The 26532-nt window shown below is 56.4% G+C and overlaps 2 protein-coding genes across 2 annotated transcripts; both read right to left on the bottom strand.

Moving 5' to 3' along the window:
• Positions 1 to 43: 43 nt before the first annotated feature.
• Positions 44 to 1568, bottom strand: LOC131092284 (uncharacterized). Its single transcript, XM_058038927.1, has 3 exons — positions 593 to 1568; positions 333 to 462; positions 44 to 246 (listed from the first exon to the last, which is right to left on the bottom strand). Exons 1-3 carry the CDS (start codon positions 1566 to 1568, stop codon positions 45 to 47), a joined length of 1308 nt encoding a protein of 435 aa, XP_057894910.1. The 3' UTR covers position 44.
• On the bottom strand, positions 1319 to 26142 carry NPLOC4 (NPL4 homolog, ubiquitin recognition factor). Its single transcript, XM_058038926.1, has 17 exons — positions 26060 to 26142; positions 25101 to 25181; positions 22776 to 22888; positions 21912 to 22091; positions 20086 to 20134; positions 19053 to 19147; positions 18135 to 18258; positions 17437 to 17616; positions 16514 to 16600; positions 14968 to 15039; positions 13976 to 14102; positions 11743 to 11903; positions 5619 to 5690; positions 4489 to 4584; positions 3749 to 3865; positions 2884 to 2986; positions 1319 to 2602 (listed from the first exon to the last, which is right to left on the bottom strand). Exons 1-17 carry the CDS (start codon positions 26072 to 26074, stop codon positions 2445 to 2447), a joined length of 1830 nt encoding a protein of 609 aa, XP_057894909.1. The 5' UTR covers positions 26075 to 26142; the 3' UTR covers positions 1319 to 2444.
• Positions 26143 to 26532: the final 390 nt, after the last annotated feature.

The following is a 26532-nucleotide window of genomic DNA, read 5'->3' on the forward strand; positions in this document are numbered from 1 at the left end:
CCCTGCCCGTCCCCCAGCCTGGCCGAGCCCCGGGCCCGGGTCTCTCACGGCGGGGTCCCGGGGGCCCTCCGGGGGTTTTGGGGGACCCCTCCCCGGCGCGGGGGCCCTGCAGCGCCCCGGGCCCGGCTCAGCTGCTCCACGGAGGCTTCGAGGTGGGCGAAGCGATCCGAGAGCCGGCCCAGCTGCTCCTTCAGGCCGCGGAAATCCCGGTACAGCTCATCCAGGGCCCCCGAGAGCGCCGGGATCCTGCGGGCGCGGCGCCGTCAGGGCAGGGACCCCCAGAAAGCCCTCAAGGACCCCCAAATATCCCCCCGGGGACCCCGGCCCCTCACCGGCCGTAGTCGGGCAGCACGGTCTGGTGGTCGGACAGCAGCAGGTTCCTCAGCTGGGAGGTGATGGCGAATTTCCAGTTGTCCAGCACCAGCGTCAGGTTGGCGCAGCCCCTCGCCGGGGGTCTCTGGGCTGGAAGGGCCGAGCTGGCACCACGAGCAGCCCCCAGGAGCACCCAGCCCCGGAGCCCGGGCCCACAGCCGGGCCGTTCCCCGTGCCCAGCCCCGGTGCGAAGGGGTCCCGAGGGTGGGAAGGGAATTACCGTCAGCTCCATCGTCCCACGGCGCCGGCCGCCGGCCCGGCCTGGCTGCGCAGCCCAGAGCGGCGAGCAGCAGGAGGAGCAGCAGCCGGGCCATGTCCCCGTGTCCCCCGGGGCTGCTGTCCCTCCCCAGGGCAGGTGCCACCTCCCCGGCCCCGCTGCCGCGGCCGCTCGCCGGGCTGCGCTCCCCGCTCTGGCTCCCGCCGCTCCCGCTCCCCCTGCTCCAGCCTGGGGCTGGCACCGGGCCCGGCCGCACGCGGCTCCGGGGCTGATTGCAAACAGACCGCGGACACAGCCCGGACACACAGCCCCGGCGGAATGCGGAGCGGCCCGGCCCGGCCGTGATGGAGTGCAGGTGGCACGGCCACGGGGAGCAGGGGGCCCCGGCTCCCGCGGGGAATGAGGAGCGTCCCGGCAGGTGACAAAGGACGGGAGGCTGTGTCCCCCTGTTCCAGCTGGGAACATGGAGCATCCTGGTCCCATCCTGGCACAGATGACACAGCAGAGGTGGCACCGTGCTGGGGCACAGTGTCCCCACATTCCCATCGGGAACAGAGCCAGCCTCACCCGAGGTGACAGAGTGCAGGAGACAGTGATGGGACACAAGGTTCCCCATATTCCACTGGGGACACAGAACATCCAGCCCCATCCTCGCCCAGCATTCCCCCATTCCCGTGGGGAGTGTGGAGCACCCCAGGACAGGTGACAGAGTGCAGGAGTGCAGGAGGCTCTGGTTTGAGGTGCTTTTATTCCACGTTACTTGCAGCCCCCGTGCCTGGGTCAGCCCAGCCCGGCCCGGGCGCTCCCAGAGCTGCACCCCCAAACCCCAGCACACCCAGGGGAAAAGCAACCGCAGCCCGGAGCCGGGCCTTGGGATGAAGCCTTTGGAAAGCCCCAGCGAGGGGCGGGGGGTCCCTGCCCCACTGGGGTGTGGGCAGTGCTGTCCTGGAGCAGGACAGGCCCTCTGGACCCCTCCCATGAGGGGACACGGGGCAGTGCTGGAACCGCTGCCCCCAGGATTGAACCAGAGCCAGGGCTGGGGAGCTCCAGGATGGGTCTGGGGGTCAGAGGCCCTGTGAGAGGAGGGCTGAGCCCCTCCAGCATCCACCTGCCCCTCTCCCCTGCCCAGCGGTGCCCAGGACAGCCCCAGCTGGGGGCTGAAGGGAGGCTGGGGGGCAAGACCCTCGAGCCCCAGCTCCGGCCAGGACACGCTCCGGAGGGATGGGAAGGCACCAACTGCAGGACTGGCTCCCAGGGCACGATGGAGGCCAGGTGGGTGCCCGAGTTACGTGGCTGCCCTGCAACCCTTCCCTGGGAGCCCAACCACGCACAGTGGGGGGACACGGCACCCTGAGGGGATGCCCCTCCTGCAGCCCCCACGGGGTGCCAGAGCTCACCAAGCTACGAGCTGGCACGTGCCCACCCCATGCTCGGTGTCCAGGGGTGCCTGTCCTGCTCTGGGAACGTGACAGCCACCTGCCCATGCCACCGGAGACGGTCAGTGCCGGAGCTGTCGGGATCCAGGCACTCAGGCGGGCAGGGAATGAGAGCAAAGCTGTGGGCAGGGAGATGCCAAAGCCTCCCTCTCCCCTCGGGTAGGAAGCGGGCACGGGCAGCTCCCTAAGCCCCCCAGCTCCCCCAGGGCAGGCTGGCAGCAGCTGAGGGCGGTGGGGGGCCAGCCCAGGCACGGGCTGAGGAAAGCGTTGGTTCTCCGGGCTGGGAGCCCCCAGAATGGAGCCAGGAGTAACCGGGGGGCCGGAGCCACCCGTGCCGGGCTCCACAGCCCGGGCTGGAAGCTGCAGGGAGGAGAGGGAAGGGACAGGCGCCGCCCCGGATGGCTCCGGGCAGAGCGGGGCTAGGAGCGGGGCAGGCTGCACATCTCGCAGTGGTCCGTGCCCGGCTGGTTCATGAAGGTGCAGTGCTGGCAGGGCCACATGGCCGCGGCCACGGCGTGCGACGAGCCGCCCATGGCGCCGTACTCCTGCAGTCCCGGCAGAGGGACACCCACCGTGCCTGCGGGAGAGAGCCCGGGGCAGGGCTGGCATCATCCTGCCGCACACCCCACCCTGCACCTCCTCACCAGCCCTGCCCCAGGCCAGCTTGCGTGGGGCTTGGAGCAACCTGGAACAGGAACTTCAAGATCCCCTTCAAGCCAAGAAACAGCCTCCTCCTCACAAGCCTCCTGTAGTGTAGCCCCTGTGGTGGCTTGGGAGCAGCTCCCAAGCCAGCTCAGCCAAGGGACAAGGGACCCCCCTCCCTGAGGGACACCCTGCCCCAGGACCCCCCCCTCTTACTGCAGAGCTGCTCGATGGTCGCCCACTGCTCTGATTTTTTCCAGGTCTGTGCAAGCTCCTCATTTTTGGTCCTCACGGCTTCCAGCAACAAGCTGATGCTGTCCTGGAAGTCACAGGTGGGAAATGAGCACTCCAGTGCAAGGCAGGACCCTGAATCTGAGCTGTTCTCCTTTTCCCAGCATCCTTGGGGTGCCCCAGTTTATCCCTCTGTTCTCCAGCATTCAGACAGATCCCAACACCCCCAAAGCTCCTCTCCTCTGCCCCCAGGAGTTATTCCCTACGCCTGGGGCCAGTCCCACCCTCCAGAGGAGCAATCCTTCCATGCTGGAGCACTCCAGCCCCCATCCCTGCTCCCATCCTGATCTCCAGCTGCCCACGGTCATCCCGGCTGCCTCGCACATGCGCGGCCTCTGCAAACACGGCCCAGCTGCATCTCCCCGGGAAGCTCCGGGGCAGCTGCCAGGCCCCAGTGCCCGGCCAAGGGCAGCAGAGCTGCACAGCCAGGGCCTCGCTGGCCTTGAGCTCCGGGGGCTCTGATCTCCTCATTGTTCCCACCGAATTCCTGACTCTGAGATAATTTTTAAAACATTTCCAGCTCTGGGAGCTGCAGCCAAGTTGGCTCTGGGATCATGTGGACAACAACCCCCCTCAGTGCTCCCAGCAGCTCAGGGGTTTTGTGTTTAGAGCTTAAAAAAGGTTTTAAAACTCTTTAAGCCTTCTCCCAACAGCTTGGTCGGGAAGAGCCAGCAACAAGGCCCTGCCCAGGGCCATGGGATGGCAGGAATGGTCACCTCCACCCTCCTGAGGGACCCCTGGGATGGGGGGGATGGTGTGGGGACAGGACCCTCCCAGCCCCGTTACGTACCCGCAGAGGCATGACCTCGTTTGTGACCAGGAAGAGGAGCAGATGGAAATCAGAAATGATGTCTAGGAAAATGGAGGAAGTATTTTGGGACAGGTATGTGGCCAAACTGTGGAAGTCCTGGGGAGAGGGACAATAATGAAGAGAAGTCAATTCCCATTTGGATCCACTGACAGATATTCCTGTTCCTCTGGCTATTGTCTGCAATGTGCAGGGACATTCCCAAAATCAGATCCCCACCCAACTGACTGAAAAATGATCTCTGGGCCCACAGGAGCTCCTCCTGACCAACCCCAGCACCCACAGAGCTGATCTCAGATCCAAGAGGTGCTGAGGGGAAGCCAGGCAACTCCAGCCTTGCTCCTACAGAAAAAGGGACATCCCATCCCATCCCCTGCCTTGACCTCTTGCAGGAACGGCTTTCTGTGCTTAAGGATTCAATTCAGGAAGAGAAGGGAGCAGGAACAGAGCCCAGCCTCAGCAGGTTTGTGCTGTCAGCATGGGGCTGGAGCCCCCTGGCCCCTGTGGAGCTGCCTGGCAGGCACAGGGAGCCCTGATCCCATCGTGGATGTGGCAGCAGCATTGGCATGCAGACACTGCTCCGTGCAGGAAGGAGCAGGAAGGCTGAGCCAGGAAGGGGTGACTCGAGGGCACAGCTGTCCCTCTGCAGATGTCAGTGAGCACGAGGGAGGCAGAGCTCAGCCCCAGGGAACCCAGGAATCCCATCAGGAATCTCCCCTCACCTGAGTTTCTCCCAGCACATCGCGGTTCTCGATGGGGAATGGGTTTTGAGAAATAGAAAAAGTGTAGACTGGATCCTTGGGGAAAGTTGTAGTAATCTAAAAAATAAAAAAAAGAAAAAATCTAAGGAAGGATAATCAGAGACCAGTGGGATATGGGAAGCAAGTCCAGATAGCTGAGAACAGCCATGGCTATGATCCCAGCTCAGCCAAACAGTGAGGCTGCAGGGATCTGATGGCTTTTAATTTAATTTAGAGTGATATTCCACCACCACACCCCTTGGCTCCCTTTCTAAGGAAGCTGAAGGGACATGATGGGTATGGTCCTGACAGATGCCATGGAGAGCATCCCTCTCTGCACAGGTCACTGGGATACAGCAATTCTGGCACAGCTGTGCCCTGTGCCAGGCAGCTGCTGCAGGAGGGAGGTCCCGGGGGGATCCCAATCCACATTCCACCCCTCTGTTTTCATCCCATGACACCCCAGGTATCTCAGGAACAGGTGCCTTCACTCCTGCAGGAATTCCCGTGCTCTGGCACTGCCTGTGCCAGGGGCAGCTGGACCCGAGAGGCTGCTCCAGGTGGATCTAATGGTTGTTGGCACCACCTCCAACTCCAGCAGTATCATCTGGCATCCCAATTATTTGCTTTCCTGCCTTCCACACTGTAACTTTGTTTCCCAGCCCCGGGGCTGAGCTGTGCCGTGCCTGGCAGCAGCTCTGCTCCGGCCAAGCCCTGCCAGAGTGAATTCCCTCCTCCAAGAAAAGGCATTTCTGGACAACCTGCTGAGTCACTCAAAGGAGATGGATCCCTAATTGCTGCTCTGGAGTTTCCTCATTAGGCAGTGCCCGGGACACGGGTCCATAGGGCTGCTGCTTCCCGGCCATGTGGCTCTGGGCCAGCTCAGAGCCCTGATAAGGCACCAGGCAGTGTTTTCCTGGAAAACAAACGTGTTCCTGGCACCACACCGACCCCACCACGGAGCAGGGCAGCCACCTCCCTGCTGGCAATGCCTGGCAGCGGCAGGCAGAGGAGGATAATCTGCGTCAGGAATCCCCTCCAGTGGGAATTTCAGAGTTTGCTCCCCTGTGAGCATCTCCGGTGGGAAGCAAACACGTGCAGGGAATACTCACATCTATGATGAGGTACTCGACCGGGAGTGGGCGAGCCAGCTGGGTGATCTCGTTCCCAAACTTGTCTATGTCCTGAAAGAAAAAGAGTTGGGTTATTGCTGAGCATGGAAGTGGTGTGAAGCCCAGGGGATCCTGCCCTGGAGATGCTCATGCAGAATCCTGAACCTGGATGGGTGGTGCAGGGCTGCCCAATTCCCTGCTGCTCCCTGGGGCTGGAGATCTCTGTAATTCCAGCATCTCTGGAATCAGGGTCTCTGTTTCCTTGTGAGCCAAGAGACTGTGGAGTCACAAATCACCTTGGGCTTGTCTCCCACTAGAGAGAGGCTTGGAATCATCCGTGGAGTGTAAAGGTGGGATTCTTGGGGTTGTTGGACTCCATGATCCTTGAGCATCCCTTCCAACTGCAGGTATCCCACGATTCCATGATTTTAAATACCATTTAGGCAGCAGCTCCATCTCAAAGAGAGGGACAGGTCACCTCTGCCTCCTCAGCCCAGGCAAACCTGCCTTTCTGCAAGTCCAGGAGTGCCTCAACCAACTCTTCATCTGGGAGTTGGGAATCCAGGCACTTCCTCGCACCCAGACCCTTGGAACCAGCACATCCCATGGCGTAAACTTGTTTTGCTTTGCCAGACGAAGGGAACATAAAGTTTAATTAGGCAGACAAACGGCCGGCATATGTTCATTAATCATAACCTGACAATTAGACGTGATTGATGTCAAACACGCCGGGTTCAAACGCCGCTTCGGAAATAAATCCCGGAGAACTGACACTTTTCATTAAAGATTCCGTACGAGGGGGTTGTGTTTTCTCCCTAAATCATCACTTAACGTGGCATAAATCATTCATGGAGCCCCACATAAATCATACGCCCATAACTCCCAGGCAGGGACGTCGTACTGGACAATCCACGGGCTCTCGGTGGCGGGAGCTGGATCTGGAGCTGCCACCTCCCAAAGGTGACAAAGCCCCGCTCTCCCCATGTGGGATGGGAGCAGCATTCCATGGGCTGACCACAGGACTGCCTCCCCTCTCTCCCAGCCCTGTTTTCTCCCGGAGAACACCACTCCCCCGCTCTCCCTGGTGTTTACACAGCACAGCTATGCGGAGCAGCAGCCAGCACCACCCCTCTCCCAGCCAGACCTCGCCCCAGCAGGCTCCAGCACGCTGCTCCCCTCCAGGCACAGCCCCCCTTCCCTTCCCGACCCCCTCCCCAGCACCCCCGTCCCCAGGAACTGTTCCCTCCGTAAAAAATCTCCCTTCCAGTCTTTGAAGCGCCTTTGAAAGGCAATCCTGATAAGGATCTTTGCTCCTCGCACATGACAGGTTGTGGCCTCAGATCTCTCTGGCTCCGACAGGAGCAGGAGGAGCTGTGGAGCCTTTTTTTGGGAGATCACAGGACCCCAGAGCCAACCTGCTTCTAGATCTCAGTGATACCACAAGAGACAGGAATCAGATCCAATCAGCTTCCCAAACACAATCCTGCCCCTGCATGAAGGGACCTGCAACAACTCAGGCATAATTAGCCCATCTGGAATTTATTTTCCAATCTAATTAAGTTCTAATATGCAGAAACATTTTTCCAGCACCTGTTGGCTTTAATCTCCCCCTCTGGGGATTTCCATGTTAAATGCCTGCTTTTTCATGGCATGCTCCTGAGGCCTCCAAGACATCCACAGACTGGAACTTTGCTCCCCTCAAGTCCCCTCATCCTGACAGGACAGTCCCCTCAAACCCCAACATTCCCCTCCCACTACCATGATTATTTAATTATACTTTAAAGGCCTTAATGAACATCAAGTTGAGATTGTTGGGAGAAAGATCTTTCTCCTGAGCTTGGCATCATCAGGACCCTCCCAGCATCCTGTTATTGCTGCAGCCTGAGACCCCCAAAGCCCAGTGGCAGCAGCTCCAAAGGGAGGCCAGGAAGGGGTTAATGCAGTGAGGAGCATTTGGCTTCAGGATGAAAATCCAGCAGCAAGGCCTGGAGGGTCTGGACAATGCATCACCCCAGTGGAGACTGCATCAAGGCTGGGATTAGAGCCCTTCAAGCCACTGTTGGAGGCAGGAGCTGCACAGGGACGAGGGAGAACAGGAAAAGGGTGGGAACACAGACACCTTGGCACGATGGAAAAACTTCTGGGTGGCCTCAGGATTACCCACAGAGGGTGAGGGGAGCTGCCAGCCAGGAGGGAGGCTCAGGATCCACGTCCCAGGACAGCTGTGAGCATCCCCCTGTCACCACCCCACGCTGCTGTCACCGTCCCACGCTGCCGTCACCGTCCTGTGCCGTGAGCATCCCGCATCCCACGCCGTCATTCCCGACCTGCTCCCTCTGCTGAAGGCACGGCAGAGCTTGGCAGCCATCTGTCCTTCCATGTGTGAGTGAATCCCAGCTTTGCTCTTCCCCCTGCTGACTCGCAGGCGCCTTCCCGGGCACCCCTGCCCCTCGCACGGGCTGAGGTGCAGAAACAAAGTGACTCCTCCGAGAGCAAGTGACAGGTCAGGGAGAGTTAAACCCTTCCCAGGAGACTCCTGCTGAGCTAATCCAGCATCCTCCTCCCCGCAGCAGCTGGGACATTTGAGGCTAAGGCGGCTCATGAGCTGGTGGGAGGGCAGCCAGGGAAGTCCTTCCCTCCCCGTCAGTGAACGCTCCCCGAGCCTGGCTGTCCCTGGGAAGAGGATTTCCAATGCCATGGAGGGACAGCCTGCCTCAGAGCTCCTGCTGGGCTCTCATAAAAGCAGGGCCCTGGCTCGGGTTGTCCCAGGGAGGGATGGGACACGTGTCACTGGTGCCAGGCCAGGGCTCAGACACGGCTCAGCCACAGCAGAGCTCAGAGCACGTGTAGGACTCGAGGGCAAAGGGCTCTTGCACAACGCTTGTAAAGGGCCTTTGTCTTACACCACCCCAAAGAAACTCCGGGGGAATGTTAAACCATCCCAAAGAAACTCTGGAGGCACATCAAACCATCCTAAAGGAACTCTGGGGAGGATGTTAAGGCAGCTGGAAAATGCAATTCACTGTGAGGATGACGATGACATCGTGTTTGCGCTGAGCTGTCACAAATACCTGTGATAAGAGACAAAGCCAGCCAGCCCCCAAATCCAATTATCCAGGAGTTTTAAAGCTCTGTAAAACATCAGGAATCTCTTCCCACAGCTGATGAAGCTAATGGTGGAGCAGTTCAGCACTGCAGAGCTCCAGTGGACTGGGAGGAGGTGACAGCTGCGCTGGGGTGCAGCAGCCCAGGGAGGGATCCCCCAGCTGCACCCTGAGCACTCCCCCAGTGCTGAATATCAACCCAAGGTACATTCTCAATGAAATCCAAATCAATCCAGCTGTCTCCTAAAACCAGATGGACAGAGGAGGCTGCTCAAGGACAGAAGACAGGATGGAAAATCGTGTGGAATATTCAGCTGGGCTCACCCTCATCCAGCTCAGAAACTGGGTGAAGTGGCCATTGCAGCATCATCATCTTCACTCACAGTCCTTATCCTGATCTGTGTCCGTGTCTGCACATCCTGGACTCCTTCCTGAGCTCTGAGTGCTGAGCTGGCCAAGCAGCACGTGCTGGTTATGCCCTGTTCCAGCTGGAACCAGTGCTGGGCCCTGATGCTTCCCAGACACCCCTGGAAGCCAGCAGGGATCCATTTATCCCTTATTCCTCCTGGCTAATCTCACCTGGGGAGGCACCTCAGAGCAAAGGAACTCGTTCTCACAGTCCCCAAACCCCTCGAGTTCCCCACTGGGGCAGAGCTCTCCCCTCCTGAGCCAGGACAGCAACGGCTGCAGGTCCAAAGCCAATTCCATGGGGGCGGCTCCTTGGAGCAGCAGGCCAGGGGCCAACATAAAGAGAATGGTAAAGAAATATAGAAACCACCCAGCTGCAGGCTCAGGAAAACCACAGGACAATGCCAGTGCCATCAGCTTTCCCACTTCCATGGAAGAAAAGCAGCCCCTTTTCCCATTCACAATCTGGAGGCGAATCCACCGCGCTGCCCTCGGACAGATCTGAGTTCCACGGGTCCTGCCTCACATCTGGCTGTTCTATAAATACATCCCCACTCCACAAACATCAGCCTCCTGGTCCTCATCCAATTAGAATTAATTTGTAGAGCTCCTTTCATCCTAAAGGGCTTTTCGGATGAATACTTGGATATTGTATGGGAACGCACATGGACTTTTCTCTGCACAGTCCCAGAGGAAACAACAACTACTCCAAAGTGCAGCTTTCTCCCAAAAACTGGCTGGGGGGAGCAGCACAGAGGGGACCCCACATCACAGACTGGGGACAAAGGGAGAGCAAGGTACTGGACCCCAAAGATTCCATCCTGTGGCACCAGATTCCTGCTCAGATTCCTGCTCCTCCAGGAGCTCACCGGGGCTCGGACACGGCTGCCGTCACCATCCCAGGATGAGGTAGTGTCTCTGACCTCAAGCCTTGCACATTTAATGGGACCCCAAAGGTTTCCCAAGCCAGGAGTGACTAAGCTTTCCACAGATTTAAGAACATTCAAAAATAATTGAGGGATCCTAGAGCCAAATCCGTTGGAGGCTGAGGGAGAATCCCACCCGGCGGGGCCATCCTCGAGCGCTCTGGAAAGGGCAATCAGGGAGAGAAGCTCTGAAACATGAAATCAGCTGCAGCCCGACCCAGTGAATCAGTGGAAGATGGAAATTTCCATGGAAGGCTGGAGCCATCCGTTCCCATTTTGTTTATCTCCCTGCTTCAGATTAGAGATGGGAGTGAAGCCCTGGTGGGAACACCCACTGGCTTCCTGCTGCTCCCAGCACCCCGGGTGGGCCACATGTGGGCCCCAGACCTGCAGGACCTCCTGCGAGGCTGCCCCAGTGTGGCACGGCCTGGGCTGCTCCACAGTGGGATGGGGGCATGCCAGAGATGATCTCACCCTCCTCACGTTCAGGGCCAGCCTTTGCACACCCAGCTCTGCTTATCAGCCCCTAGGAGGAAGCTGCCTGCTCCAGAGAGAGCAGGATTCCATCTGCACTCCCTCTCCAGCGCTGGATTCAGCCCAGAGGTGTTCCCTGTTTCCAGGTGGGGTCAAGGCCAGCCAGCAGCCTGGCACATGGAGGTTCAGAGGGAAGCCAGCACTTCCCAGTCCCAGGTTCAGGGCATGCAGAACACCCTGATCAGCTCCATTCCCACTCCTGGAGCACAATCCCCTCATTCCACTCCTCCCAAACAAAGGCAGCGTTCCTTGTCCTGTGCTCTTTAAAGGACAGCTTTAGCACAGGCAGCAGGAGCAGACAGGACAGGAAGGAGATAACACACGGGGTGATGGATGGCTAATTAGCCAGCCAGCAGTGCCATTAATTAACTCCTCTGTCCCTGCTCAAGGGGCACCAGGAGCCCTGGGCTGGCAGCGCTATCGGCACTCGCAGGGAGCCTGATCCAGAGCTCCCAGCTCGGCCATGCAGGCACAGGAGGGGCTGAAGGGCTCCAGAACAACTGGCAAGGGAATAATGACATTCCATCCATCACCAACAACCCCCAAGTGCAGCAGGCAGGGACAGCAGTGACACCTCATGTCCTTCCAAGACCCCTCCTGCAGAGATGCCTCCAGCTCTGGGCTCCTCAGCACTGGAAGGACATGAAGCTGCTGGAATGAATCCAGAGGGGGGGTATTCACCTGGAGATATTTGCTTGGAGAAGTCTCCAGGGAGACCTGAGACTCCCTTCCAGTGCCTAAAAGGGCTCCAAGAAATCTGGAGAGGGACTTTGGACAAGGGGTGCAGTGACAGGACAGGGGCAATGGCTTCCCACTCCCAGAGGGCAGGGTTGGATGGGACATTGGGAAGGAATTCTTTCCTGTGAGGGGGATGAGGCCCGGGCAGATTACCCAGAGAAGCTGGGGCTGCCCCAGCCCTGTAAGAGTCCAAGGCCAGGTTGGATGGGGCTTGAAGCACCCTGGGATAGTGGAAGGTGGCAGGGGGAGGAATGGGATGAGCTTTAAGGTCCCTCCCAACCCAAACCATTCCACCACTCTATGACATTGAATATTGTGCATCCAGAGCGGGTCCAAATTCTCCCTGCTGCTCCTCAGGCCCAGTGCTTGGACCCAGGGGCACACCCCAGAGCTGGGCAGCCCCTCAGCCCTCACCTTGTAGAAGACATCAGGCACGTACTGCTCGCTGCTGGACTCCTTGGCGTAGCCCAGCTCGGGCGCGTCCCGGCACGGCAGCAGGCACTCGTCCCGCACCAGGGCCATGCACTGGTTGGACACCTGGTACCCCTCAAAGTGCACCTGGTTGTCAGGACCACCTGCAGGAGGAGAGCATGGTTAGAGATCCCAGGGTCGCCGAGGTTGATCTGTGACCGATCCACATGTTGTCACCCAGGCCAACATCTCCAGGGGTGGGGGCTCCATCTCACAACCCTTCCCGAGAATAAATTCCTCCTGGAAATCCTGCACAGGGTGATTTCCCTGGTGTAACTCTGGAAGAGCAGCTCTAAGGTTGGACTCGATGGTTTTGGAGCTCTTTTCCAACCTTAACAATTCCAAGAGTCCATGATTAAACACAAAGCTAACAGAGATGAATACTGAGATGAAGTTGCTGCTGGGGCTGCATGGCAAGAATTTTAAGCAAGAATTCCCTCTAAACTGCACATTTTTATAGCCACACACATTTCCACAATTATCCCAAGAGCACAGAGCCCAGGGAACAGCAGGGACGCTCTGCCACGAGCTCCAAGGAGGAGGAGCTGCCCTTCTGGGGGCTCTGACAGCATCACCCTCCACTACCCTGCAGGTTTCTCCTCCTTTTCCAAACCAAACTCAGGCACGCAGCTCCTGTGGCCCTGTTTCACTCCCAAGAATCCCTGAGCTGCAGATCACTTGGCCATGCCAGGCCTGAGCAGTGTTTTCTCAGCCTGTACTGGATGGTTTGGTGGAAATCTGACATGGAAAGTGGGAATTAGGAGCCTGGCTGATGGAAGGATCACATGTTTGGCACTCTCATTTGGATAATGTAAGCAACATCAGGTCATGTGTCACTGGAATACAACTGGAAAGAGAGGAGGGAGGCAGATGGTAGGAAAACGTTACTATTTCCAAAGCCAGGAATTCAGGAGGGAATAGGAATTAATCCATGTGGAGGATTTAAAGGCAAAGTTGAGGCAAACTATCCAAATACATTTCTGCAGCACAAAAAGAGGGACACAAGTGTTTAAATAGAACGTGCTGGGCTGATTGAACAGAGGAGAATGAAATTAGTTGGAACAGCAAAGAGGAAATATTCCTTTTCTACCCTTTGATCTGTAACCTCAATCACTCACTGCTCCAGAACAAACACTCCTAGAAATTAAACAGACCAGGACAGGGGAAGGCCTGAACGCAGTGTGTTTGCTCAGTAAAACACCTTGTTTAATAAAAAAATAAAATAAATAAATAAATGTATAAAAGAGAGATACAGATCTATATTTAATGAGAGATGGATGTGTTTAGCAGGCTGGAACGTACAGGCACGGGCCTGTTAACTAAAAAAAGAGCTTTTTTCACAGAAAAAAAGGCCCTGGGAACCCTTACAAAGCCAGGCTCAGGGCAGGCAATGTCCCATCCCACTTTCACTTTTCACTCTGGATGTTATTTGGAAGTCATGAGGGTTTTTTCATTGTGTTAAACAGAGCCAGAACCAGCGATTCCGCTCCAGGGAAGGTTTAAATGAAGACATGTGTCATCCCATGGAGAAGAACAGAGTGAACTGGGAACACTCCAGCCCTCCCAGCACATGCCAGTGTCCCCCCTCCCAGCCCAGCCCATCTACAGTGCCTCTGGAGACTCCCTGAAAATGGCTAAAACCAGAGGCTTTAACCATAAGCACTTTGCAGGAGCTTCTGTTTTACTCAGCCAAAAAAATGTTTCCAAACATTTTTTTTTTTCCCCTGACAGATTTTTTTCCCTGTCAGGTTTCCCTGACAGCGACATGAGGGAGGTAAAGATCCCTCCTGAAGGAGGAACTAATCCATAACTCTGGAGTGTTGTGATTCTGCACTGCTGCTTCCAGGCAACAGAATTTGGAGCTTAAGGATTTGAAATAAAAAGTGAGCAACAGTTGTTGCCCTGGCTGCAGGCAGAGCGTGATTTCTGGGTCACAGAGGTGGGGCTGGGCCTCAAGTAAGTCTCTTTAAACAGTTGTAGAGTAAAAACCAGGCAAATAAATAATGAGTGAGTATTGCAGAGATGATAAAACAAAGAATGAGGAAGTATTTCAGTTGATAGAGCAAACCCCTTGTTAAACAGGACAGATGGGGAGCAGGACGTGTGATTTTTGGCATATTCTTCTACTACCAAGAGGTAATTCAGGTGAAGCCTGAGGGCTGAGGCCAGTTTGTACCTGTAGCCACAACTGTGACAAACTTGGATCCAAAGTGCCCATCGGGAGAGAGGCGACAGATGTTGGGCTGCTGGTTCTGGAAGTTGCCAGCTGTGATGCACTCCTCTGCACTCAGGAAATACGTGTCCTGAGGGGAGAGCACGGACTCCAATCAGCCAAAGGACAAGGTGACGTAGCCCAGACCTATTTCCCTGAGCTGCAGCCAAGGAAAACGACCAACACCCCAGGAAAACACGCTTTCGTGGAAAGCTGCTGAGGAGCCCGGGACAAGAATGTGACCTGTCAGCTCCCCAGCTCTGGGCTGCCTCAGGACTGCCCCAGCTGAGTCCCACCCACCTCTACACACCTTTTTTTTTTTTTTTTTTGAAAAATCAAGTTTCACTTTCCAAATATGGATATCACTGGCTTTACAAGGACAGGAAGCTGTGGAGGTCGAAGTTTGAGCCACGTATGTGTCACAAAGCCCAGCCCATGGGAACATCCTCTGAGTCACTCTCTGCCTCACTGGGTTTGTCCCTCATCCCACTCCACTCCTTGGAGCTTTCTTAGCCCTAAAAAGGGCAGGGATAGATGAGATTTCAGGGAGAAATTGTTCCCTGTGAGCAGGGTGAGGCCCTGGCACAGGGTGCCCAGAGCAGCTGGGGCTGCCCCTGGATCCCTGGAAATCCCAGGTTGGACAGGGCTTGGAGCACCCTGGGACAGTGAAGTTATCCCTGATCATGGTGGCACTCTATGGGCCTTAAGGTCTCTTCCCACCTGAACTATTCCATGATTTCATGAGCCCCATTTCCTCAAAGCAGGGGTGTGAAGGGCTCCAGCAGCTCTGCCTGCTTCCCAAACTGCTCACTCCCTAACATTTCCAAGGGTTCCAGCTCTTTTTCCTTCAGAAGCGCCTGGAAAACCCCACCTCCCAAGAGCTCCAGTGCCACCTGCAGCCCTGGCTCAGGAGCTGGAATTCATTGGGAATTCACTGGATCCCACCTGGATCTCACCTTGTTCCTGCTGTATCGAACGGTGCCTTTCCGTGTGTCTTCCGAGACCAGGTCAGTAAATATCCAGCCAACCTGCAATGGGGGATGGAGAACGTTGCTTCAAGGAAAAAAAAGGACAAAAAAAAGAAGGAAAGAGGAAACCAGAAGAGCTCAGACATTTTCTGCTCACAGGACACGATGTTCTTGGCTCCCCTCAGCCCTGTGCACACTGCTGCAGGGAATGGCTCTCCCAGCTGTGCCTTGCTCCTTGGAATCCCATTTCCAGGAGCAGCAGCATGCCAGCTGGCCAGCCAGGGCACCTGCAGCATTAGGTTTCACTGTGGAATATTTTTTCATGGAAAGATCTGGAGGCTGCAAGAGGCCTCTGTGCCACCACCCTCTCCCACCCCCAGCATTTCCTATGGAGAGTTTGGAGTGGGATCCAGCACCTGGGGGTGACAGAGCAGCTCAGGTGGCCCCAGCCTGACCCTCTCACACAATCCCAGTTTGAACCCTGCATGTACTGGTTAAGAGAAAGCTCATACTGGAGTAACTCATTCCAAACTGGAGTCAGCACTGACCCCAGCAAGCACATTCCTGCTTTTTGTGGTACAAACACACCTCGGAGTGAATCCTCTCACACACGTGTGTCGTGTGTCAAACACCTCGGCACCAACCCTTGCACAGAGCTGTGACAGGGACACACACCTTGGCATGATCCCTCTCCACCCAGGTGCCAACCCCAGCTCCCATTAACCCTTCCAAGGCAGAACTGATCCCAACTCCCCCGGAGCCCAGGCAGACCAAAGCCTGCAGCCAGCACTTGGTGACGTGTTAAGTCCCGTGGATTAAAAATATCTGATGGGAGAACATGGAAATAAATAACACTCTGAGAAGTTCTGCTCCAGCCTCTGGCGAGGGGTGGGATCTTATCAGAGAGAACAAAGCCCTCCCCAGATGTTTACAGTCTGCACTGAGCCTTCTGCCAGGCGGGTTTTCTCCAGCAAGTCAAGTCTTGTTTGTGTACATCCCATTCCTGGCATTCCCACCATACCAACGCTGCTCCCAAAGCGGAAAACAGCAGGGCAGGTTCAGGGCTGTCAGGAAATCAGGGAACCCTGATGGGATCACTGCAGCCTGGAACTGAGGGGGACCTGCACCCCTAACCCCACACAGCACTGACTCCCTGCAGCACCAAGGAGGGGAACACAAGCCAAGGGCAGCCCCAGCTCCTGGAAACGGAGCACAAAGGCAACTTCAGCCCCATCTGGGCCAAATTAGCACTGGCCAGGGAGATGAGCCCTGGAATGGCTCCTGTTGGAAGGGAAAGAAAGGGAAAATGGAGTTTGTGCTGCTTTGCCCCTGCTACTGCAGCTATACAGCCCTGTGAGGGGTGTGTGCTCAGGAAAACCCTCTGGATTTGAGTTTTGGACCTAAATATGTACAGCTGCTGACACTTCAGCAAGATTTAGGTAGCCTAGAGGGTCTTGGATAAACCCATGGAGCTGGAGAGAGTTGCTGACCACTTCCCTGCCACACACAGACACGACACCCAACATATCCTGACCTTTCTGAGGCCGAGCTTTGCTGCGATCTCATCCACAACCTCGGCTTTGGGATCCTCCAGGATCTCCAGGCTGTTCTGGGTGCCAATCTGCAGCAAAGAGACACTGGTTAGTGACACAGAACTGGGCAAAAACCAGGGTAGCCACTGTGGGCAGTGAGGCAGGGGCTGGGAACAGAGGTCTGGGCTTCCCTTCAGGCACCACCACAGACTGGTGTCACCCCAGAGACCTCCCTGTGCCACTCTGCTCTCAAGCCACACTCCCAAGGAGCCATTTGTTCCTTTTCCACTGACAATCTGTTGGATTTTACTTGGCAGCCGTGCAGAAACCATGAGGAGGAAGGAAATATGTGAGGAGCACTCGGCTGAGGAGTGGTGCCGTGCCCCACCTAGTGGGGATTCCAGCTGCTCCAGCCAAACCCATTCTCAGCCTCTCCATTATTTCGTTTTAAAATCATTTAGACTTCATTCTATCTAATTAAGCTGCTTAAATTTTCTCAGAGAGCTGGTAAGGAACTGAAGCAAGGGATGCAACTGTTTTTTCCTAGCACAGAATCTGCTGGAAAAGCAGGAATCAAGGAAAGATTAAAAGTGAAATCTGCAGTTACAGTTACCCTGGATTTAAATTATTAAAGGGTGAAAAACAACAAAAAGCAAAATGAGGGTTGAAAATTCTTTCTCTGGCTGCAATGGATGGTGATGTTAAGGACACAAATTATGTCCTCTTTTCCTTGGGGAGCTGCAGCTGGAAACACCAAACTAAAAAGGTGTTTGTGTGTTCCCTGATCCTGAGCCGGCACTGAGGGCTCTGGCTCTCACCTTTTCTCAGGACAGTTTTCCTTGTGGGCCTGCAGCTGGGAATACTGTGTGAGGTTTTCCAAACTGAAAAGGTGTGTTCCCCAGTTGTGAGTGGCCCTGGCTCTCACCTGGGGGGGTTCATAGATGGCTGCCACCTCCGCCCGGATGCCCAGCGGGATGTCTTTGTGCTCCGTGTACCGGCCGTACAGATATCCCAGATGTTGGTTCCCTGTCTTCCTCCAGAAGTCTAGGAAGCGATCTGCAATTGTGTGGTTCTCAAACATGATGTTGTCAACATGCCTGTATTTCTGTTTGACAAAGTTCAAGTGTCAGGCCGTCCTCCGCTGGCTCCGGTCCCTTCCCAGGACAGACACCCCCCTCCGGAGCTGGGTCCTGCACAGCAGGGCTGGGGGAGAGGCTGGGGGCCCCCTCCCTCCTCCCTCTGCTCAGCTCCCACCCCTCTGCACTGCTCCCTGCTCAGGCTGGGCTCTGGGATGTGCTCAGCACCCCCAGCACCTTGGGGGCTTCACTGGGACCTTCACCCCAAGAGGGTGAAGGAAGAAGGACTCTGAAATTTAAGAGGAAACAGCAGAACTTGAGTGGCCTTTTGGATGATCCCATGAGGAAAACTAGTGGGATTATCAGCAGGATTCCCCAGTGCTGCCAGCTCAGTCCTCACGCTGGGAGGAAATTCTGACCCAGGACATTTTGGAACCCATCTGGCAAGGCCTGAAGACCTGGATGGGACTGCCCTGACACCTGGAGGCTTTGTGCTCCTGGCTGGCGTTTTTGGAAGTCCCCATGCAGGTGCCCAAGCTCCTCTCACCTGTCTGTTGAGGGTGATGGCACTGGGCTGGCACTTGGTGCAGATCCCCTCGGGCCAGGGAGGGTGTCCCTCACACCCCGACTTGATCTTACAGCTGATGTTCTCCAGGGCTACAAACTTCCCTCTGGAGAGGAGGGAGGAGAAAGGGGGAAGAGAAACAGGGAACAGAAAGAAAGAAAGGTGGGAGAAGGACGAGAAGGGGGAGAAGACAAGGAAGGGGGGAAAGAGAAACATGGAACAGAAAGAAAGAATGGTGGGAGAAGAAGAGGGAGAAGGATGAGAAGGGGGAGAAGGAAGGGAGAAGGAAGAGGGGGAAGAAAAAGAAGAGGGGGAAGAAAGGCTGCTGTTAGCACAGTAAATGCTTTTGGAGCAATCATTTATGGAGGGAAATGGGAAGTAAGAGATTGTAGCACCACAGCAAATCCTCCTTTCATGTGCACAAGGCTTCCTGGAAAGGGAAGTTCCCTTCAAATGGAAGTCTTGTGGACCTGAGCTGCATCTCCCAAAGAGATTTTAAAAGTCTCAATGGTATTGAGGAATAGCAGGGAGAAGATTCCACCCACCCCTGTGTAACTTAAGTCCACCAACTCTGAGAAACAGGCTTGGAGCTTGGTGTAATTAGGGAACTTCTTTCTTTCCATGTGGCCTTCCCTCCCATCAGGAGTGTTTCCTGGAAGGAATCATATTGCCACAGGAAAAGAAAAAAATAGAAATAAAATGGGTACATAAAATCAAAAGAGAGACTTAATTTTCCCCTCCTGCCTTTTCCTTTTAACCTCAACTTTTTAATGTGTTTTTTTTCTCCTTCGTTTGCCATTCAATCCTCATGTCCAACACTGAGATCTGTCTGTATTTTCATTTGTGTTAAAAAACCCCAAAGCTCCAACCAGATTCCCTTAAACCCAGAGATTTCCTTACTTGTCTGCCCCTCCGGTCAGCTTCCTGATGTAGGCATGGAATGACATGTGCTTCACAGGAGGCTCCAGATGGTTCAAATAATCCTCATCGAAGGGCTGCCAAAAACACGGCACAGAGCAGGGCCGGGTCACACACCTGTCTGATAACACCCTGATCCCTCAGCAAATGCATGTTCCACACTCAACCCTGCCAATGTGGAAGCAATCAAGGAAATTCAGGCTCATTTGCAAGGCAGCTACTACTGGGATGCAAACAGTGGAGCTTTACAACGGGGAGTTTTATGGTGGCCTGCTGCTCCGGGAACAGATTGGCCCCACAAATCAGAATCTCGACGGCAAAAGGTTTTTTCCTTTCAATATCTAACAACAAACAACGGGCCCAGCTGTTCCAACACGGCCAAGGACTGCCAGAGCACTTCCAGCAGAGGGGAAGAGCCGTCCTGGAGCAGCAGGGTCCCCTCTGGGGGGTGGCTGCTGCTTTGTGCCATAAATTACACAGCCCTGCACGTCTGGAGGGATCACTAAAGCTGCTTCAACCTGGACAACCATGGAATGGTTTGGGTTGGGAGGGGCTTTAAAGCCCATCCCATTCCACCCCCTGCCATGGCAGGAACACTTCCACTGTCCCAGGGTGCTCCAAGCCCTGCCCAACCTGGCTTGGGCACTGCCAGGGATCCAGGGGCAGCCACAGCTGCTCTGGGCACCCTGTGCCAGGTGGTTAAACTGGGAAGTGCTGGGATCCAGGAGAGAGGGGACAAAACAAGAAAATCCAGGGAAAAGTGAGGACTGAGAGAGAAAGTAGCTTTTTTGAAGGACATTCTGTTAAACTCATTACTGCAGAAAACCAGCTTTAACCAGGATCAACCGAAGGCCACAAAGGCCTCGAGCTTTAGTGATCCCAAAAGAGCAGCTCTGGCAGGGCAGGGCAGGATTCCAGCCTGGAGCTGCCACCTCTTGGCAGGCACCATTCCAGGAAAAGTGTTCCTACTGGGAGGAACTGGGGTGAGCCTGTGGCACCTTCCTGGGGCTCTTACCTCCAGTGGGACACAGTGCACACATTTGCCCAAGGGGCCATGGCGACACCTGGGCAGAGAGAGAGAGAACTGGGGTTAAATCTCATTTCACCTGGAAACTGAAGTATGAATAAATAAATCTTATTGATCATGGAAAAATCAGCCTGTAAAACTTTCTCTGGAGTAAGTTTGGTGTGGAAGATCTGCACGAGCTCTGAGCAATTCTCCACCCCCTATGTGGCAGGGTGATTTTAACAAAAAGCAACCCAAAATGTTCATCCTTTATCAGGCAGGGCAGGAACAACCAGGGAAGTGTGTGTTTATCAGGCAGATAAAGTCCTGCTGGGTAGGGTTACAGAGGGGAAAGCATCTCCTTTTGTGGGGATTGCTTTAAAAAACCCTAAACCCACACCAGGTCAGTGCTGGTTCCCAAAGGAAAGGCCCAGGAGAGGAGCAGTGAGGTTGGGCTGTGGGAACAATAAATGGGATCTGGTTGCAGGAGGTTTTTAAAGGATGTTTTGTGGCAGATAATGTACAGAACATAGAGTTAAATGCTGCTAAAGCACTCAGCATCCTTCACTGGAGATTGATCCACACTCCCCAAGGCAGGAACCAGCCCAGACCACTCCTTTTATCCTCAGCACCCTCCCCTGGGCCCCGGCTCCCTGCTAGAACAGCTCCATCAATTCCTCTGGAAATGTGGGCGAGTTCAAGGCAACATTTCTGCCACAGAGTGGTGGGGTTGCCTTTATTGCTCCAGTGATGTGACATCCCATCACTTATGGTCGGCTGGGAAGGGCAGGGAGGATTCTCCACAACCTCCTCATTGCTGCAGCACTGAGGATGAACCACGTGGAGCACAACCCCAGGGGAAGGGCAAATCATCCTGCTTTAGCACGAATTCCTGCCTTTAAAATTCTCCCTCCAACCTTTTCAGGAGTCTTATTCCAGAGGGTTCCAGCCCCAAGGCCACACCAGACATCAGGCCAGGACCCAACTGGCTCATTAACACTAAGCAATTAAAAGCCCCCTCCCAGCAGAGGATGTGTTAGCAGCACCAGAGCAGGTTTTGGGTGGGTTTAACTTGTTGTTGTGCTATTTTTGCATAAAGAGAAGCTGCTTTGTTTCCCTAAGCCTCTTGCAAGGAAGAGCATTGGCAAGTTGGACTTTGGTGCATTTTTGTGAGCAAAAGGGACTTCCTGGTTTCATGGAGAGGTCAGGCAGACATTTGATGAAGGGAAGCCAGAGCAGGCAGAGACCCAAGTCCCACTTCCAAACCTCTGCCACTGGATACTTCCACTCCTTCCCTTCACTTCCATGTTTTCCTTTATGAGGAGTGGCTGAGTGTGAAGGCACAGAGTGCTCCTGCTTGGGACAGCAAAGCCTGGAATGCTTTGGGTTGGAGGGACCCTAAATCTCATCCCATTCCCCTGTCCCAGGGTGTTCCCAGCCCCATTCAACCCGGCCTTGGACACTGCCAGGGATCCAGGGGCACCCCCAGCTTCTCTGGGCACCCTGTGCCAGGGCCTGCCCACCCCCACAGGAAAAATTCCTTCCCAATATCCTTCTAACTCTGCCCAGGAAGAATCCAGAATGTCCATTCTAATCTGGAGAATTCCAGTGCTTTAGGAGCACAAAATCCAGGAGCACGAGCACCAGGGTCTCCTCCATCTGAACAATGAGTGAGTCCTTCCTGCCAAAACCTTGGGATTTGGGCATCTGCTTCCTCCCTGGGCTGTTTTCCCTTGAGGGCACTCAGGATGGAGCCAAGGGCAGCTCCCCCAGAACTTCCAGGCTCTGCTGAGCCCCAGCTCCACGGGGCAGCACCAGGAGCCATCCCCACTTACAGCTGCTGGTCTCGGTTCCGGTAAATCTTCCCATCCTGCTTGATCAGGTACTGGTCAATCTCATCTTCCACCACCTGGGGGGCCCCCCCAGGCCGGGAGTTTTGGGAGACAGAAGTGTCCATGGTCTCTGAGGAGGAGCCAGCAGGGCTGGAGGGATACAGGAACAGCATATCCCCGTGCCTGCAGGGTGGGAAACAGCACAGGGCTATGGGAGCTGTGGGAGGCAACAGCCACGAGGTGCTTCCCTGCAGGCATTCCATGGAAGGGCATGGAATGTGGCACAAATTCCACCAGGTGGCACTTGGAATGTGGCACAACTTGTAACCAGGTCAGCACAGGTGGCACTTGGAAGCTGCTCTGTGAGCCACCTCTTCCTGCTTGTATTTGCAAGAAATGCAAATCCTTCCAGCAGGAGACAAAGCTGAGGGGGAAATAGGGAGGAGGGAGTGGGGATGAAGGAGTGAAAACAAGGATGTAGGAGAGAAAGTTGGGATGAGGGAAAGGAGAGCGAGGGAGGGAAGGCAGGGATGAAAGGGTGAAAACAGGGATACAGGAGGGCATGAGGCAGGGAAAGCTGGGGATGAGAGAGGCAGAGTGGGGATGAGGAAAGCTGGGACAAAGAGGGGAAAGCAGGGATGAGGGAGGGAAAATGGGATGAAGCCCCCCCACAGCAAACATGCCCCAAGGAGTGACCCAAGCAACAGCCACCACCTGTCCCATGTCACTGTGACCCCCATTCCAGCACAGGCACCAAGCCCTCCCCTCAATCCCAGGAGTGGCACTGGGAGCTGGGCACTGCTGGGATGTGATTTCTCCCATTCTGGAGGCTCCAAGCAGAGCCCCCCACCCCTGGTGAGGACTCACTTGATCTTGAGCAGGTTGAGGGATTTGTTCTGCGCTGCCGTGATCTCGCCGGTCCGGTTGCGGTTGGTGTACACAGAAAATCCATTATTCCTGAAGCCAAACTCCTTGGCCACCTGCAACAGAGGCAACAGGGACAGGGTGTGAGGTGTGAACCTGCTGAAAGGGGCTCGGAGCCACAGCTGACCCCACAGAGCTCCTCCTGCACAAACTCAGCTCAATTCACCCCAATCCTGAGCTCGGCATAACAAAGATGGAAACACCTGGAAAAAACGAGCAGTGGATTAAAGCAGGAGCTGAAACAACTCCACCAGAACTGTCCCTGCCTCACACCACACAAAGGCAGAGCTCCAGCCACAGCCAGGCAAGCACTGCAGGACTGCAGGGGGGAACTTCTCCACTAGCCCAGTTTCCTTGCTCCAGCTGCACCAGCACACACCACCAAGTCATTCCCACCAAGTCATTCCCATCCTCCTGCCCTCAGAATTCCACAATCCACATCTCCACCTGTGATCTTCTGCCCTCAGCTCTATTCCCCTCTCCACTCAACCTCTTCCTGCTGTTCTGGCTGGTTTCCCCCCTCTTCTGCTCCCTCCCATGGAATTCACCCCACAGCAGCCACCCCTTGGTCCCCAGGCAGGTTCTCCCAGCTCAGATTAAGTCTGGTTCACTTGGAATCACTCCAGCACCTCTTCCCTGCCAAAATAATTTGCACACTTGGCCCCTTGAGAACTTCATCAGTTTAAAAGTGATGTTTAAAGCTTGTCTGTTTGCCAGGTTTTGCCCTAAATTCTGAAGTGAAAGGCCTTTATTTTTATTAATAAAAACAATCCCTATGGCTTAGGTCGGAGTCAGGGAGGTCCTGCCCACAGGACAAATCTGATGAGCCACAAAGAGCTGTCACATGAGCACAGCCATGAAAAGCAGTTTTTTTCCTGTCAGCTCAGCTGTGATTTGCAGCACTGAGTGATCCCCTTGAATGGGACCCTTTCACAGGGATCAGCTCCTGCTCCTCAGGCCACGGAATTCCATTTTTGGGGGCAGACAAATCCCACAGCACATTAACAGCAGGTTGGAGCTGACTCCTGATCCTGAGCACACCCAGAGTGACTTTTTTGGGTGCTTTTCCCCGGGATGTGCCACAGGAGACAGGGAAGATTCCCCAGCCCTTTATTCCTTGAGCACTCCTGGAAGAGATCCAGGCTCATTCCTGGAATGGAAGCAGCAATCTGACACCTCTCTAACTACAGCTGCCCCCCTAAACACCAAACCCAGCCCCTGGCTGAACATTCCAGCATTAAAACCCACAGCACAGGTAGGAGAGACCTGGATTTAGATAAAACACAGACCTCAGGTGGGAAAATTTGCCACTTTCCTGTTCCTGCAGTAGGAAATAAACCCAAACACGTCCCTGTTGCAGCTCAGAGCCTGCCCCAGATGAACAGGCAATCCCAGGTGCTTTTGTCCTGGCAGGAAGTGTTTTCCAGCCCGAGTAACCCGAGCCCTGGAAAGCAGCAGCTCCTTCTGCACAGGCTCCAGAGCTGCTGGAAGCTCCTCTTGCTCGGCTGGGGCTGCAGGGAGTGTCCCTGAGGCAGCCCTGAAAAGCAGCAGGGTTGTCCTGGCCAGGTGGGAATGCTGTCCTGTCTGGGGCACAGCTCAGCCCAAGCTGTGACTCACAAAGGGAAGGTTCCCACTGCTGCCATTCCCTTCCCTTCCCTTCAGGAACACACTCAGGGAGCAAAGAACCCCCAGGCCGAGGCTCCAGAGGAGGGGAGCAAAGGGAGAACTTCCTGAAGAACAAAAGCAGCTGCACCACAGCAGGGCCAGCCCCAGCCCCAGAGTGTGCTCCTTCCCTCAGGGGCTCCAGGGATCTCACTCCATCCTTGCTCTGCTTTCCCCAGGGCTCCAGGGATCTCACTCCATCCCTGCCCTGCTCCCTCCAAACCCATCCTGGAGAACCAGGAGCACACACAGCACACCCAAACAACATTCCAAACCCAAATCCAGCAGCCTGGAACCCGCCTGGAGCAGCAGGTTTGGCCATCCCACAGCTCCCCTTCTGCTTCCCAGCTGCCACTTCTTTGGGAGAACCCCTTCCCAGGAAAGTTCCCACCCCAGGAAGCCCCAATGGAGAAGCTCAGGGAGATTTTTCTTTAAATTTCTCATTTTCCCTCTGGAACAACACAAGCTGCACCAATCCAGGTGTGGTTCTCCACATGGAATGCTGCTCCTGGCTGCTGCCAGGGGGGTTAAACACGGATCTGCCACAGGACAGAGCCAGGGGAGCCCTGCCCCATCCCTTGGGAAGGCACTGGGCACCCCGGGTACCTTTTTGAGGAACGTCCCCACTGTTTCTCTCTTGGTGGCCGTGATTCTCTTCACTCCCTCCGGCGACTGCACACGGATAATCTGGGAATGAGGGAGCACGGGCTCAGGGAGGGGGACAGACCCACCCTGAGCCCCCAAACTGATGCTGCCCACTCTCCCCTCCTCCTCCCTCTTCCACGGGCCTGGAATCAGCCAGGGGAGCAGTTCTGGGGCAGCACTGGGGGATGTCTGTGAGCAGGGGGCAATCATTCCAACAGCTCTGACCTCAGAGTGGAATGAGACCTTCAGGAGGCCGCACCAGACCTTGCAAGGGGACTTACTGACACAGGCACCGGCCCGACTGGTGTTACCGGGCACTGCACTGGTGTGGCCGAGCCCCGGGAACGGGCAGCGGGGAGAGACTCCGGCGGCCCCCGGGAAACCGGAGCTCCTGGCGGGGGGAACGGGGAGAGGAACCCTCGGGGACAGGGACAAATGTGAACCTCGGTGTCCCCGGAGCGCCCAGGGGCAGCGCTGGGACTCGAGCGGGTCTGACGGGGCCGCTCAACCGCGGCTGTGTGACACGGGGACACGGGGACACGGGCACGGCGTGGGCGGGGAGGGGACACAAACACGGGGCAGGCACGGGAGGGGGCACGGCGAGCTGCCCGTGTCCCGCCGTCACCCCGCCGGAGCCCTTCCCGCTCTCCCGGCTTCCCTCCGGGGCACAGCCCGCCGGGAGGCGCCGGGAGCCGTTCACCGGGGCGAGCAGCCCCGAGCCCCCGCCCCGAGCCCAGCGGCACCGCGGGCTCCCGGCCCCGACCCCCGCGGGGAAACCCACGGGGGACCGGCCCGCGCCGCCGCTCGGGGGGCTGCCCGGCCCGGACACCGCCGGCCCCGCCGCCGGCCCCCGTCCCGGTGCCCCGTCCCGGCCCCACAGGAATCTGCTGCCTCATCGCCCCTCCCCCGGCCGCACTCACAATCGTCTCGGCCATGGCGCTGCCCGCGGGCCCGGGGCTCGCCGCGGCGCACAGACACGGCCCGGCGCGGCCCGTCCCGCTGCGCTGGTCCCGGCCCTGCCCGGCCCTGCCCGGCTCCTCCCGGCCCGGCCCGGCCCGGCCCGCCGCCTCCCGGGACCGGCCCGCCCTCGCGCCCGCCCCCCGGGCCCCGCGCCCCGCGCCCGCGTTCCGCCGCACCAAGGTTCCTGTCCCGGCGTCACCACCAGGCGTTCCCCCGTGCTGCCTCGGTGCTACAGATATAATGGTCCCCCATGCTGCCTCGGTGCTACAGATATGTGTCCCCTCTCGCCGCAGCGCTCGCTCTCTAGTTCCGCACGCAAGCAGCGCCCCCGGTGGCCTCGGAGGGGCCCCCGGTGTTGGAGGGAGGGATGGGGCCCAGCTGTGGGGCAGGGGGCGATCGGGGCCAGCTGTGGCCGTGGGAGGGTCGGGGGATC

The sequence above is a fragment of the Melospiza georgiana genome, chromosome 21 (assembly GCF_028018845.1).
Source record: "Melospiza georgiana isolate bMelGeo1 chromosome 21, bMelGeo1.pri, whole genome shotgun sequence".
In the NCBI taxonomy this organism is placed as follows: domain Eukaryota; kingdom Metazoa; phylum Chordata; class Aves; order Passeriformes; family Passerellidae; genus Melospiza; species Melospiza georgiana.

Coding starts and splice junctions, on each gene's coding strand:
- NPLOC4 (XM_058038926.1), bottom strand. Junction 11,904..13,975: donor TGTCACAGTTGTGGCTACAG/GTACAAACTGGC, acceptor CTCCTCCTGCAG/GTGGTCCTGACAACCAGGTG. Junction 4,585..5,618: donor TCGAGTACCTCATCATAGAT/GTGAGTATTCCC, acceptor TTTATTTTTTAG/ATTACTACAACTTTCCCCAA.
- LOC131092284 (XM_058038927.1), bottom strand. CDS start 1,568: ATGGGAGGGGTCCAGAGGGCCTGTCCTGCTCCAGGACAGCACTGCCCA. Junction 463..592: donor GTGGGACGATGGAGCTGACG/GTAATTCCCTTC, acceptor CGGCCCTTCCAG/CCCAGAGACCCCCGGCGAGG. Junction 247..332: donor GTGCTGCCCGACTACGGCCG/GTGAGGGGCCGG, acceptor CCGCGCCCGCAG/GATCCCGGCGCTCTCGGGGG.